We start from the raw sequence: 16,551 nt of genomic DNA, 5'->3' as shown, positions 1-16,551 counted from the left end.
GATAGATATAACTCACATAAAGCTAAGTTCTTTAAGAAATTCAACAATGTTTAAGACTGGAAAAGGGGTCTTAAGACCAAAATATTTAAGAGCCACTGATCTATACCTGGGCACAATCATAATTTTTCCAATAGTCAATGATGTTGGATAATTACAAATTTCTTACAAGATATAATTATCATATTTGCCTCTAAATTTTCTATGCCTTTTATATCTTGTATTGCATTTTGGCACCCCTACTTTCTTTTCTTATTTAATGTTCATTTGTAATTTAAGATTGACAAATGATTTTTTATTTTGTATTTTTATTTTAGATATTTTTTGGGCATGATTTAGATTAAGTTATGATTATATGCCCATATTCATTATTTACATTTGCAGTTTGACTGGTAAGTTGTCTATCAACTTTAATCAAGTTGTTCCTAGCCTAAGGTAGGATGAGAGGGAGTATTACAAAGGTAGAATACGTTTTATTTGTATCCTTATTTTGATGATAAAATTTATTGGAAAAACATTTATAAATTATTTGTTTCTTTAATCTTCTATTGTATTATCTATATTAGTGGTCCTATTCATTGCAAATTCATTGTTGGCATAAATAACAATAGAAACACTGAAGATCATCACTTTGATTCAAATTTGTGGAAACGTTAAGTTTCTTACCTCTTACCTAATCCTTGATCCTTAATTTCAAACATATAATTTATTGTGTTTTTAAATAATTAAAGCTAAAAAGGGAATTCTGAAAATATGTATTTATCATTTACAGAAAACATTATCTGAATTACCCATATTAGTTGCTCATCATTTATTCACATTCATACACACATTTTTTTTTAACGAATAGTATGTTTCAGAAACTCTTCAAAGTGTTAGTGATTCTGCAGTGGACACAATAGACAAAAATCACTGTCCCCATAAATCTCCCATCATAGTAATATTTATCAAATAACCAATTAAAGATATGTGGGAAAAATTTGAAGAATGACAAAAGCATGCGTTTTGTCTGTCTTCAACTGAAATTGAAGTAGAACATTGCAATTAGTCATTGACTTAAGTTTATATGCACAGACACCATCATGTTTAGAAATACCTGAAAACAGAATTATTTTGCTATTTGTTCTGGTCTGGTTCTCTCTCGTAATCTTTACAGTTCACTGGGCTATAACCAAGTATAGGAGGAGAGAAAGTGTTTGAAAATGATCTATTTGGAGAAGGTAGGAATATTAATGAAATTAATTAGAGATGTTGGATTCCATGGGACTGGACATGTGTTTACCAAATAATTGTCCAAATTCCTCTTTACTTTATGGCCATTGACTAAATTTGAATGATATGAAAAATAATACTCAGTGTTTGTTGTAGCATTAGCCATATAAATCAGTATGCTATTATTAATTTGTATTTGTTTACACTGGAAATGTCTCCTTTGGGCAGGATTTTTATATAAATCAAATTATTTGGATTCCGTTTAAAGATAACATCCTTGTTATCTTAGTATTCATGATCTAGGTGATCAGTTTCAGGATTATGTAAGAACATTTTTCAAAACTATTTTTATAATTACTTTCACTCAAACAGGACCGCTTGTTTTGCAAGCAAACTGTGAGAATATTTCAGTTTCAAAGGAGAATGAAATAAATATTGAAAAATTGAGTTGCCCTTGAAAAATTGATGTAGATCTTGAATATTTTTTTCTTTCAAATATGATTCTTCTTACTATTAATCTTTTAAAGGTAGAGATCTTTATTGTGTTATTTAAAGGTAAAGATCTTAATTGTGTTAGCATTTTTTTAGCACACAACCAAAACTTGGTCCTTGATAAACTCTTTGTTCATTCTATTTATTTGGACATAGCTGGAATTATAAACTAAACTTATTAAAGATAAAATGAATTTACTTTCTTTATGATGTCTTAATCAAACTTTTATCCATTATTTACTCTGAAATTTTGGTCCCCACTTAAACTGTATTTAAAGTGTCTTCTTCCAAAATAAGTTCTGAACCAAAAACACCTTTAGAAAGGAAGACACACTTAAAAGGCAACATTGTAGCATAAATGCAAGAACTATAGTACACTGAGCCATCACATATTGTATTTATGTAAGAAAAAAATCCTCTCTACCATGTTATTAAGCTAACTTTACTCTCATTTCAAATACGTGTTGTATTGAAGTTATATGCTATTACTTTTGTTCCCTAAAGTGATCATTGATCCTATTATCCATAAAGCTAGGGAGTGAATGGGAGACAGCTGCAAAATGGTGATGCATTAGATCAAAAAAGATTGAACTGATTATTAAAATGTCTTGAAAAAGTCAGTTGTAAGGCCAATGTGGATGGAGAGGGAAGAGTGCGAACATGATTTAAAGCTTTACCAACCTTTCCCAGGACATAGAAAATAGAGGCATCGCATCTTCATCTCCCTCTCTGAAAGAAGCTACTATGTGAATAATATGGAATATCTTGAGGGACATATTTTGATTTTTATAAGTTTGTTATAACTTTCTGATATATATAATTATTTTTTCTGAGTGACCAAGCCCAGTGTTAGTGTTAATTTCATCCTCAACGACCCTGGGAGAGAGGTAATATAATCACCAATAATTTTTCATTTAAAAAATATTTCAATGGCATCCTTCCTTTCACTGACACCACCCAAGGGTTTACAAATCACTGATATATTGTAGAAATCAGAGTTGTCTATTTTAAATACTTTTATTTGTGAAAACTTGTAATTTGGAGGTATGTGAACACTCCTACAAATGGTTGTATTGAAGCTACCTATGCCATTTTTCTAGTGTCTTCCTTTAAATTTTTCCAAATTGGATAATGAATATACTGAAGTAAATTCAGAAATAAAGTATATTAAATTTCTAAAGTCCTTGTAAGATGCAACACCCCTTCTTAATACCCCTGGATGATAGTAGAAAACCTAAAATGTTATTGCACATAATTCAAGGGGAAACCTACCAACAGTGCTGGTAACAGTGGAAAGCAAAAGTTGACATTTTTCAGGGCTACATCCAAATCCAATCAACAAATGAGATAAAACTGCAAAATCTCTTTAGTAAATATAACAACTAAAACAACAGCAGTAATAAAAGGTAGATAGATAGATAAATAGAAAGAGTGAAAGGTAAAGGAGATAAAGTAGAAAAGGTCACTAAAGTTAATACCAGCTAAATTAAACTAGCTAAAGAACCAAAAAAAAAAGCATGCTATAAGTATATAATTTCTAAAATAGCCAGGTAGTTATTTCAGTTCCATCATTATACTATTGGAATAAACAAAAGAATTATTGATTGATTTCTCTTAATTTCAAGCAGTTGATCCTAAAATCCTATACATTGTATCTATGAAGGTAATGCTAATACTGCATCAACCAAGTAATTTGGGAAATTACAGGTTACCTACATAATAAATTACTCCTGAAATATTTGGAAATACCTCTGAGCTAGACCAAAGATATAAAACCAATGGAAGTGAGGCTTCATACATTCCAAGCACTGAATTCTAAGGTAGGCAACCTCTCTTAATTTGAGACAATTCAATATGATAGAAAAGTGGATGAGCACTTTTTAGTTTTGATTTGTGACCTGGAACAAGTCACTTAAACTTTCCAGGGCTTAGTTTTTCTATAAGCAAGATGATGGTTCTGGAACAGGTTATCTTTAGAGTCCTTACCAGCTTTTAATTTCCATGATTCCACAATTATAAAATCATCTACAATTCTGATCCGAGACTTTGCACATGGTGCTGCCATCGTGTGGTAGGCACAGTGATAGTTCTGCATTTTTTAAGTATGTATATATAGTAGAGGGGAAAAATAAACAGAGCCAACTAATTGAAGACAGATGTGCAGTCAAAGAGACACTACCAGGTTTAATTAAGTTTAGCCACAGAGGAGTAATAAAATGTTTTCTAACCACGTAGCAGCTGCAGAAAATGAAGAGGTCAAAGAATAATTTAAAACATTAAATTGCCTCACAGAAAATAAAATTTGTTTACCTGAAATGCCCGCTCAATAACTGAGTCACAAAATGATTCAACACGCTAGTATTTATTCTTCTAGCGTATAGGGACGCTGTCTATAAGAGTGGACTTCTTCCATCACATATTTATATGATACATTCTTTTTTCTAGTTGGTACTTAATAGTACAAATAAAAAAAAATTCAAAAATAAAGTAGGCCCCCCAAAATGTAACTCTTTAAGAAAATGGCTCCAAACATGTTTTTCATTATTAAATCTCAATTCTAATGTAAAATAAATATTTTCATATGTAATACACAGGTGCATAATACATGATTTCTGAAATTCTGATTTCAAGATTTGGAAAAATAAAGCAGATAGAATATTTTTAAATTGTTCATTTTGAAATCATAAAATTATAGAAAGTCATATTTAGTTTTAATGTTTTAAAATAATATTTTCTACAAGAACATAGAAAGAGAGACATTACACTGAAATATAAACCGGAGCTCACCACCTGTCTGTATACCAAGAGGTGCAATCAGCCTAAGTACTAGTATCTGTATTAGCATCATCTAGTGCCTCCCATGGAATGTTACCATACAAATTATTTTGTCACTTCAATTTGGAAATATATATATAATATTCATGGTCTGTTATGAATTTTTTTAATTCATAAGTCTCTGCTCTCCCATGTTTCATGTATTATCATTAAATATTTCTTTCAGTCAAACCAGTTTTGAGGGAATTGGGATAACAGAATATCTGGTTGAGTGATCACATTTTTATATACACTATGACAGATTAAAGTTGAATCTCTGATTTTAAAAGCTACCAATAAAAACTAGGTTACCCAAAATTTCATTGACAAAGAACGTGGGGTTAAAAAAAAAACCTATATTGTGGCATCTTTGATGAGATTTTTTTGATTTGTATCAACAGAACTGGATTAAAAATGAAAAATCTACTAAATCACTCAGATGTTTTAAGTTGTTTGGTTAAAGGAAAGAATTATTAATATGTTATTATTATAATTTTACTGTCAATTTATTAAATATTGCTTAAGCATAGTCCCAGGATTAAGCTTTTAAGAAGGCTACCATGGAGCAAACATAGGTAGGCTCTGTTTCCAATAGCCACATGAATGTGACAACTACAATTAAAGATAGAAAGTGACAATTGCCATAAAAGACAAAAATTATGTGCTATGAGAGTCTAGGTATAGAAGTTCACTTCTGATTGTAAAGATGAGGAAACTGTATGAAGCAGGTTCTATCTGAGCTGAGCCTTTCCAGATGAGTATAATTTAGATATGAGAAAGTGACAGGGTCAGAGGAGGGTATAACAAAACTGGAAAGAAGAGGCTTGGCTAGAGCTCAGGAGAAAAAAAGCCAAACCATAGGGATTCAGAGTGAGTGGTCTGAATGGGCTTCAATGAAGGGTATACAAAGGAAAATTATGGGAGGTACATATGGAAAGGAGCAGACGATAAAGGACTTCAAGAGGCAAACTAAAGAATTTGACTGAAATCATGAGATGTCTTGAAATTGCATACGATCTGGCCTCCAATATTAAATCCTAAAAGCACTTTATTCATTAAGAAGTTCGCAGTAATACAGATTTAGTTCAGTTTAATTGAGTTGATGGTTTCTTATGTGGGGGCCGATTCAATTAAAAGAAATTAGCAAATAGACATGTTGTTTCAAGTAACTGAAAAAGAACTTTTAAAATATTTGGACTCTTAGCACCAGCTTATCAAAACCTCATCATTTCTGTATTTTTAATCTCATTTTATGCTATGTATATATAGCCCTGTACAGGGAAGATCCACTCTGCATTTTAGTTTAAGTCATTTTCAGAAACTAAATGTCAGGCTATCTATCTCTACGCTTACATACCAGGTTAAGTATAAAAAAATTCAGTCATGCACCAGATGTTTTGAGATAATGCCAAATATCTAGACTCATTTGAATTATTCACCTAACCGTCGAAAATTTCTTTAGATTCAACATTACATGTAATTTTGTTTTGCAAAGATGTTAAGGTAGACTTAGACTTATTCTGAAATATGTATATGTTCCCTATATTTAGTTTTCTTTCTTGTAATATTTCTTATAAACTATTACTTGTTTGCATTTAAAATATTGACAACACTTGCACAGGTTTTCCAAATGAAATTTCTATTCACCTAGGCAGTATGACAAAACTGGCTTTCCTTAAATTTATTTCTATCCTTGTTCCTTTTCTATTATTATATTGTTTTACATTCTGTTCACATTTCTCAAATTTCCCAGAAGAGGAATAGAACTAGAAATTGCATCAGGTAAAATCAAAGTTTGCAAAAGAAAAGATTGGATATTTTGATATGTAAATAAGAAGACATCATTTCTATAATGTGGATATTTTGATATATTGTAAGATTGCTCTGGGATAAAAAAAAGTTTTAAATTAGTAAACATAAATTGATTTTAAAATTAATGTCTGTTAATTAAGGTTTGTCTTTGAAAATGGTAAATTGAGATTTTTCAGTTGATGAAATTAAATTTTTACATTCAATATCATACTAAAAATTATTAACAATCTAGTAGGTTGGATTATATAATGACAATCAAAAGGTATGATAGCTTTTCCTTGTTTACAATCAGTTGACTTATCTGACTCATTATGTGGTTGGTTATACAGTTTAATCTTCTTTATAATGTTCATAATTTTATATCAGTCATATTACCTTTACATTTTTTAACTTATCCTTTTAAAAGATCTTTAACACTAAGTACGTCAGCTGGGTTTCTTCTACATAAGTTGAAGAAAATATTAAACAAACATTATGACTATTATTCTTTTCCTGGAAATCTAGTCCTATGAGTTACTCTTAATTCACTGGTGACTGGCTATTTAACAGGATTCAGACCCTTTTCTAACTAGCTATTCCCAATTTATAGATACCTGATATATAACAAATTATCAAACATTTCTTCCTTCTCTATTCTGGGAAAGGAATCCTACTATCACTGGAATAGATAGTATGAAAATTTCTGGTGGCTTTAGAGAAACTGCTAGTTCAGAAATAGAAGGGAAGAAGTGAGGAAAAGCTAAAGCCTTTGCAAGACTTGATCCTGGCTAATCTGATGGAGAGTTTCCTCCCCTCAGATGATTTCCCTCACAGTATCTACGCTTTTCACTTTATTTGGGTATATTGGTTAAAACTCCACCGGATTGTCATTGTGTTTTTATACATTTCCTTAAGAAAAATATTGATAATTTAGAATCATTAAATGATTATCAACTCTTTACCCAGTTGTGTGGATCTATCCAACTGCTTGAGAAACTCCTGAGTGAACAGGAGGAGAGTATTTATGGAGGAGAGAGACTCTTAAGTATTTTGCAGCCTAGAATACACCTAAAATTAGAAGAGAATCAAGATGAATTCATTGTCCGGGACTAGGTGCGCTGTTCAGTGAGGAACAGCCATTGACAATAAAGCCCTGAAGAAGAGCTTGGGGGTACAGCAAATTAAATCACAAGACAAAGAAGAGTGAGTTACTGAGTTCCTGTTTTATCTCACTCCTCATAATCACAGTCTTATGAGGGGGGCTTTACTGACCCCATTATTTTCAAATGAGGAAACTGAGACCACCTAGAGTTAACTTCAGCAGGAGTTGGGATTCAAAACCAGATTCGTGTGATCAGACCTCATGCTCTTAAACTCTGACCATGTGGCAGAAGACAAACGACAATTTCAAAAATTTGCCTAGAGAATCTCCACTCCCACAAAAAAAGAGCAAACACTTGCCTTTTTTTTTTTTAGTTATTTCTGAGGTATACATTTTAAAGTAATAACGAATTATGATTTATAACATTACACCAGAACATATAAGATTTTTAGAAATTTCATGTAATGTCTGAAACATTTATGTTAACATATTTCCATACAAATAACCCAAAGAAAGTTTAGTATTAGTTGTTTTTTTCGTTTTTTTTTTTATCCTGCAGGTTCTTATTAGTCATCAATTTTATACACATCAGTGTATACATGTCAATCCCAATCGCCTACACTTGCCTTCTTTTCATTCCTTTTGCAACAGAATTTCCTCCCAAATCTCTAATCTAGAACTCTGCTAACAATATTACCATTCTCTTACTGCATAATTTATAACACAAATTCATAACTCTTCTATGGGAATATGGATTCTTATATATAAAAAATCAAACTCATGGGTTATTTAAAACAAGTCCCTGTCATAAACTAGGACATGCCTAAGGGGAAACAAATATCTTTAAATTTAAAAACCTGCTGGAGGTAGTTGGTAGAGCTACATACAAACAAGTCCAGGATTTTCAGTCATTTCCTGAAATTACCTATTCTATTTTGCATCTTCACTTCTCAGGAGAAAAACAAATTACTGGTTATTAATATGGGAAATAATTAAGCAATTTTCACATATTCTATCATTTCTATCTACCCAAGTCTTCCTAAATTCCTTTCTCCATGAAATAGCCACAATTCTTATTTGTTTGCCATATCGTTATTGCAATACTCTATAAAGAAATCACAAGTAATAATAATACTATTTAACTCAGTCTAAAAATCTGATGGTTGATTCCTAGAAGTTAATTTTTTTTTTCTTTTATATCCAACAAAAACAATCAAGGGCTTTAGTGTTGCCACTGAGAGTTACTGGTTAAGGAAAAGAAAATGAAAGGCAGGTTAAGAGATGTGGAGTTCTTGCTAGAGCTGTTTGTTTACACAGGTAAATGAAGAAAACATATAAATATGCATTCGGAGATCAATGGGAGGTTCATTGATTGACTGTGGTGTTGACTCTTCCCACACCATGCAGCCAAACCCACCAATCACCGGCCTGCAGAAAGCTCCGTGTCCACTGGCTCCTCGGGCAGCAGCTTTGGCAGTGGGTATAGCGTGGACAGTGAAGGAAGCAGCAGCACTGCAGGGGACACTAATCTATTTCCTATTCCAAGGATGTAAGTGGTGGTTTTTTTTTCCCCCCCACTGGAAAGTTAACAGCCTCATGAGTAAGCTTTACTTAACATTGAAAAGGAAATAACTAGATAATTATCCAAGTCTGAGTCAGTGTCCCTGAAGCTCTTCAACTGTTTATGCCTGTGTAGAAAATAGACTGTTCAGGAAAGATTGGATTAATTTAGTGAATTCTAAGCATGAATGCTGGTCACCACCAGGACTACCTAATCAGTGCATTCTGTATTTAATAGAAAAACTGCTAAAATAATAATAGCTTAGCTATGCCTGAATCAAGTTCAGCAGCAGTAATGCATGGATGCTTTAATCGCATAATGCATAGATGAATTGATTTTGAATCAGGAGATATTTAAACATATTTAAAGAACTCATATATCACATTTGAAATAGCACATTGGGCTACTCATATAGACTTTTCAACTATAAATTCCTCTACCATTAAAATGGAAGGTTTTGAAGTGGATCCATATTTTCTAGAACAAATAACAAGCAGTACATAGGTCCCCAAATAGATACTCTTGGAATAAAGTTAATTTATAATACGTTAAGCGTCGAGAAAATCATATTGCAAATAAAATGCAAAACTAAAGCAGACTGTATTTAAAATGTGTTAGAATGGGTTTAGTCATATTGGTGGCAAAATCTAGCAGCATCCAAGATAAATCCAAGATAAATATGTTATCTCTATTCCAATATCAAAATCTAAACTTCCTGACTTTCTCCAGTAACTAGTTTTCTAAGTTTTCAAAAACACCATTGGGCCATGCAACTCCAGGATCTAGCCCAGGGTGAGCCCAGCCTGCTGCCTGGTTTTGTAAGGTCTGTGAAGAACTAAAAATGGCTTTTGCATTTTTAAATGTTTCCCCAAAACCCAGAAGAATAGCATTTTGTGACACATGATAATTACATGAATTTGAAATTTCAGTGTCCATGTATTAACTTTTATTGGAACACGGCCATACCAGTTTGCTGATGTGTTGCCTAATGTTGTCTGTGCTCTAGGGGCAGACTTGTATAATTACAACAGGGACCATTCAGATCATTCACTGTCTGGCCCTTTGCAAAGTGAGTTTGAAGATCCCTGGTCTGGGCCCTTGTTAGAGGGTCTTTTTCATTTTCTCTGTTAAGTGAAACCATCTCTGGGAGTGGAACTTCTATTTCTCCTTGTTTTAATATCACGGTTTTTTATGAACCATTCCTTTTGATCCCCAGAATAGTTCTAATATTTAGATAATGGCTCAAGTTTATAAAAGCAAAATAATGGGGAAAATGGATTTGTAAGGTGAAAAATGTGTTTATTTTGTGATTTTTGGGTTACATTTTTCCTACTTAAATTGACTAATTATTGGATTATCTGTCTATTTTTTTTGAGACCTAGGCTGTGGATTCAATGGAGTTATTTGTATTTAATCAGTTCTTTTTTTATTGGCAGTTATTTCTAAAAGGAGTGTGATCTCATTAGTCCGCAGACTCTGATGATCCAATTTAACTGAAGAGAATTTCTACAAATTCATTACATTCCTCTCTCTCCAAGCTGTGAATATCATATAAATTTGTAAAGGTTTTGCACCACACATCACTTACTATCCTTCCAATTTATCTGTACCTTTCAAAATATATAATCTAACACTGATGATAAAGTTATAACTTTCAGAGCGTAAAATACATTATTTCCTCAATATCTGAATGTCTGAAGTGGAAGTAGATTGGTTTTTTTACATACAAACCACATTTCAATTTTGCTTTTTCCCATTTTCTTGTTTCTCTTGTAAATCAAAAGCTTTTAAAACTGCGTAGGAGGCTTTTGTTTTTTGCCATATGAGCCCAAAGAAAATTTGCTTTTCTAAAGCATTACAGGATATAAGTAAAAAGCAGTATTTGGTGGTTCTTTTCTATCTCTCTTTGTATCTAACACAGTTTTGCTTGGGCTAGCATAAGTGTTCAATAACTATTTGGTGATTGTTTAACAAAGATAAATTATAACCTGTGCAGTCAGAATGTTCTGAGATGAAGATTATTTATTGGGAATTCAGAAAAACTGCATCCTTTATGACCCACAGTTACATTTCCTTTGTACTTCATTTAGCTTCACAGTGCAGCAAGTTTTCTGTATAATCTTAGAAATGCACCTAATACACATTTTGGCTAAATACCAAATGTTAAAATCAGTTTTCATTAGAAGCAAATACTGCAGCTGAATAGCATCATTAAAATGTGAAATGTAGGCCTCAAGATCAAATAAAAATTATCAAAAAAAATTTTTATTACAATTACTAAAAATTATACTTATTTTGTTAAAGTTTGGCATAGTATAGGATAGTAATTTTTCAGTACTCTCATCTACTCGATTAGCACTACTAAAATGATCCTCACTTTCAATTGAGTTTGGCTCAGTAACAAGATGTGTTTTGGCCCGCTCTGCTTGTATAGTATACTGCTAGAGGTGAGATTGCTACTAAGTTATTAAGCTTTCTCCATGTCTAATCCTGGCAGACAAAGTTAATTTTTTTTAATTTATCAACTCTTTGTCTTGAATCTCGTTGAAGTAATTACACAAATTGAAGTTTTGTGCATTGCTTAATCAAGATTTTTTGTATATATTCAGATGCAAACTATATATAATTATATATATAATTTATAACATTTCTTCATGCACTTTATCCTTCACATAATCACTAAATAAAAATTTGTGTTTAAAACTTTGACCTAGAATTGTCGTCTTGGAACAATGTAATGGCTTTCAAGATAAAATGATTTTTGAATTTACATCAGTTCCTCTTTCATTATGTGCAGAAGCATTTCAGTAGAATGATGAGAGGATCTTTAGAGCAGTTTTCAAGTAAGATCTAATTGGAGTCTTAAGAAATAAGTATGGTTACATTTTCATCTGGTTGGGCAAACTAAATATTTTTGTAAGAGTAAGAATGAATTGTTAGTAAATACTGCTATGTTTGAATTATTGTCTAGCAAGTATAGTATCAAGACATTCCTCTGTTCAAGCACCATTTCTAACACTTAAGCATTTTTATTCCATCTTTTTAGAACATCTTATATAACTACATATAAAGGCAACTTCCAAATCTTTTGTACGCCATGTAGCTTTTTCTCTGAAGAAATAAGAAGTGACCTATAATCTTTTGGCTCTTACGTTATCAATATTCTGAACCCACAGTGCTCAGAGTATAATGAAATCTTCATCTGTTTGGCCTTCCAAGAAGTTTAAGGCTGAAATTAAAAATGGTTTGCAGCCTTTGGCTGAATTCTAAAGCTGTTATGTACATATCTACCTATTAGTACTTTATATTTATTGAATATTATGATGTTTCAGACACTATGCTAAGCACTTACATACATTTTCCATGTGATTTTCCCATAACCAAATGGTAGCTCATGTTACTATCCTTAAATTACAATAGAAGAAATAGTCTTCACCAGATTAAAAGATTTACCTTACATGACGTATAGCATAAAGTAGCAAAGCCAGAAGTAGAAACCAAGCTGTATGACTTCAAAAGCCAATGTGCTACACACAGCTGAAAATACAGGATGGATCTGAAAGAAATAATAATCCATGTAATTACAATATTATATTTATAAATTATTCAATTCAACATTTCCCTTCTCACCAAAGGATCTATACAACTCATCATAACAAAGTGTGAAGATATAAAAAACCCTTCTCCTTCTTGAGTTAAAAATGGCAGGAAAAAAAAAAAAAAAAACAATTCTAAAACAAAATTTGAAGATTTCATGATGGTCATGTCTTTGATAAATGAGTCCATGAACAGGACACTGAATTTTGAGGTACTATGTTTGGACTAAATAGGAATGATAAACAAATTTCCACTTTAAAATTAACATGATATAGAGTGATTTATTGTGTTTGTACAACATTTGCCATTCAAGTAATTTGTTGCAGGTCTGAATATATGATGTCATTCTATTTTTGCAAACTTGGACTCCTCATTTGCATTTAGGATTATAATTGAATATATAAACTTTTATTTCCTTTTTAAACAGAGGAAAGATGGGGCAGAATGGGCAAGAGACTATAAAACAGCCAGGAGTAGGCGTAGGACTAGCAGACACTGAAGGTAAGTTACAGTTTACAATACACTGGATTTTGGTTGTATCTGTATGCTATACTGTTTGCTTTGTTTTTGTTTTAATATGAATGTTAATTTCTAAGTACTAATACCAGAAGCACTAGGAAATAAGTCACCATTATCCATATGATCTATTAAATTAGAATGACTTTGTCACTTCATTTAACATTCATATTTAACATTTAAGCACTTTGGGAAACTACAAATTTTAAAGGGAAAGAAGAATGAGGATTACAGAACGAAACTTGAAGACTTTCTCAGGGAAAAAAATATCTTGAAATTTAAAAAAATGTTTTCGTTTAAAATACTATACAAATAGAAAATCATGAAACCTCATTTAAGTCAATGGCAAGCCTTAAAAATGTGGAACTAAGAAGAAACTAATGGTGTAAAAATCTTTTTATAGAAAAAATAATGACTGAACTAACTTCTAAAGTGAAAACTTAATTTGAAATTAAACTTTGTTTTATTAAATAGTATTATAAATGTATTACAAAATGAAAAAAAAAAATCCTTTTCTTCCACACATAATCAGTATCTCTAAGATGCACAATGACTTATCCTTCGTTTAAAAAAAATTTTAACTAATGTTTTGATAAGATCTGATAGCACTGGTATCCATCATAACTTACACTCTCAAGAATTTTAACTATTCTAAGTACTTAACACTATTCTAATTACTTTTCACATATTATCTCATTTAATTCTTACAATTACCTATGAAGGTACTTGGTTTTACATGAAAAGAAACTGAAGTGCAAACATCATACAAGGTAAGAGCAAGTGATTGAATCCAGGAAAATGACGCCAAATCACACGCTATTAAAAAGAATGATTAATGGCATGGTACCATATGGACATTCGATGGGGAAATAGGAAACCCAGATTTAAGGTTCAAATCTTGTCTTGACTGGTGACCTGATCTTTCTGTCTTTAGAAACCTGATCTGAAAAATGCTGGGTCTAAGTGATGCTTAAGTTTCCTAGTGGACTTAAGTAGATATCACATATTTCTGGTTCTACTAAAAAATTTTCTTAGAACTCATTCAAAGACTGTGCTTCCTCTACTTGTTGCCATGGTCCCACAGTCCCATCCTCAATCCACCATTCCTTTTACCCATCTTCCTTCTGCATAAACTCATCAACTCTTGTCTACATGTTGATTGCCATCCAAGCTCACTGGAATTCAGACTCAGGTGTCCACCAGGCATTTGTGCCGAACCAAGAAAATAAAAACCATATTAAAAATATATGTATTTAAAAAATAGGACATTTATGACTGGCAATTATTATATATGCGTGGAAGATGCTGAGAAACCCAGCAGGGGGTAGGGAGGTAGCAGAAGAAAGCTACTGTCCCTAAAGGCTGGAGGACAGGGAGAGCTGAAACCAAGATAAGCCTGTCTGCTGGGATCAGGAGGTAAGGAAGAGACACAACAAAAGATAGAAATATATATTGAGATAGACAAGGATGGGGAGAAATATCCCAGTTTCTCCCTTCCTCCCCTTCTCCAGTCTCTGCCAGGGCCTGGTCAAATCAGCTGGAAGCCAACTAACAGGGGAGCCTGGAAAACATGCTAGGGAGCAGCTCTTTTGAAAGCAGGGCAGAGAAAGACCAAAGATGCATCCAAGGGCGCACAGGCATAGGGCTGGTACAATACTTTACCTGGAAATTCCATAGATGCATCAAACTACATATGCCCTGAATTCAGTTTTTCCTCTCTCTCCTCCTATACTTGTCTATCACTCACAAAATCTGTACCTATTTACACCGTAATTTTCATATTGTGTTATCATTGTTCTTTGACTTAAATTTACCGATTTCTATGCCTGTCTCCTTCATAAGGCTGAACAACTCTCAGACCAGAGCTATGATTTATTCATCTTGGTGTCCCAGCACTTAGCAGAAAGCCTTGCCCATAAAGTTGCTTCAAGAATGTTTAAGTGAATGAATAAACAATATAATCTTATATTAAGGTAATGGCCATTGATTTTCATCTGACTCTATACTTCATGTATACAGAGAAGCAATTCATGGGCGCTTTTTCCCAAAAGTTTTAGCTACTTAACTTCATCATTCTCTTAACCTTGAAGTTTATAAATAAAATTATTTTAGTATAGATGTTAACATTTGAAAAGAATAGAAATTGTTCATCCTAATGCTGCCTTCTTATTTCCTATCAGTCCCACACAAAACATGCTTGTTTTCCAAGAAGAAGCCAGTCATAGGCTGCTTTATATTTTATTTAAACTTATGAGTCAATGGGTTTATATTTTAGTGAACTGACCCTTATCAACAGTTAATCTCAGATTAGTTACTGAGCAGAGGGGTGGGAGTTGAGGATGGGAACCATATGGAATATGTAATGTAATGTGAGTCATGCCCTTTTGGCAGCAATATTTTGGACAAGTTATTTTTGACTGAGTTACTTATGACATTTTGACAATAAGCAAATTTACAAGTAACGCATTTATGTGAAGTTATGAGTAGTTCTATAAGAGATACATAAGAGATTGCTAATAATACGAAAAAGAAAACTGTAATAAATATTAAACCTTTATAGGAAAGTTGTACTTCAAAATCCAGCAGGTATACCCTGGACCAGCTACACGGATATTCTGGCCTCAGAGAGGCTGCCAGTGGGCTAGCAGTGCCCTGGCTGCAGCAGGGTCCCTGCCCCCACGTGAACAGTAGCATACAACAGAGAGGGGTATCTCAGTTAGGCCTAGCCACGTGCCAGAGTCAGAAAGCATCCATGTCTAGCAACAAACAAAAAAGTACCACGTGAAGTACTGTGATGATTAAAGTCCCAAGTGAAGAAATTTTACTTAGATACCAAGTAAATATACATTATACTTGTAGGAGCTTTAAAATGGAACACAAAATTTCTCCATTTATTTAGTCGAGTCTTCAAAATCTATGAAAAAATTCTTTTTCATTTTCACCTTTCTTTGCTTTTCTGTATTATTTTTCACAGGGTGTAGTGTGTACACTTACAATTAATGCACTAGAAAGTCCCCTCCTTTGAAATAGTATAACAAAAACACAAAACAAATTGGTACTGATCATATCAAAGGAAATAGCTAAATTAGGAGACAAAATACTTGGTATAGATTCATTTTATAAATCATTTCATTAAGACCTTTTCACTATGCTCTTCATGTAATAAAATTTTCATATCGTTAGTAAATTTTAAAAAGAAATCTAAAAAAAAAAGAAATTAAAAAAAAAGAAATCTAAAATAATATCTCAATATAGTTTTCTTTTAAACTATGGTCAGACAACAATATTTACTGAGCAAATGCTATGTGCCAAGTACTGTGCTACATACAATGATTAAGACAGACTGCCCTCATGGAGCTTACAATCTAGTGAGAAGAGTAAATGTTAAACATTTATTACAAGTGTGATAAAGAAGATGTGGCACATATATACAATGGAATATTACTCAGCCATAAAAAGGAACAAAACT

At 32.3% G+C, this 16,551-nt stretch overlaps 1 protein-coding gene across 1 annotated transcript in view; it reads left to right on the top strand.

The window, feature by feature from the left end:
* Nucleotides 1-16,551, top strand: part of PCLO (piccolo presynaptic cytomatrix protein) — a 384,943-nt gene that overhangs the window by 322,909 nt on the left and 45,483 nt on the right. The window contains exons 21-22 of the mRNA XM_082398709.1: nucleotides 8,816-8,957; nucleotides 12,994-13,067. Of these exons, the coding sequence (XP_082254835.1) occupies nucleotides 8,816-8,957; nucleotides 12,994-13,067 (216 nt within the window). The remainder of the gene's footprint in view (nucleotides 1-8,815; nucleotides 8,958-12,993; nucleotides 13,068-16,551) is intronic.

This window comes from Balaenoptera borealis (assembly GCF_965194805.1).
Source record: "Balaenoptera borealis genome assembly, chromosome: 7".
Taxonomy (NCBI): Eukaryota; Metazoa; Chordata; class Mammalia; order Artiodactyla; family Balaenopteridae; genus Balaenoptera; species Balaenoptera borealis.
The sequence above is the reverse complement of the archived record's forward strand: the minus strand, read 5'-3'. Positions and strand labels throughout refer to the sequence as shown.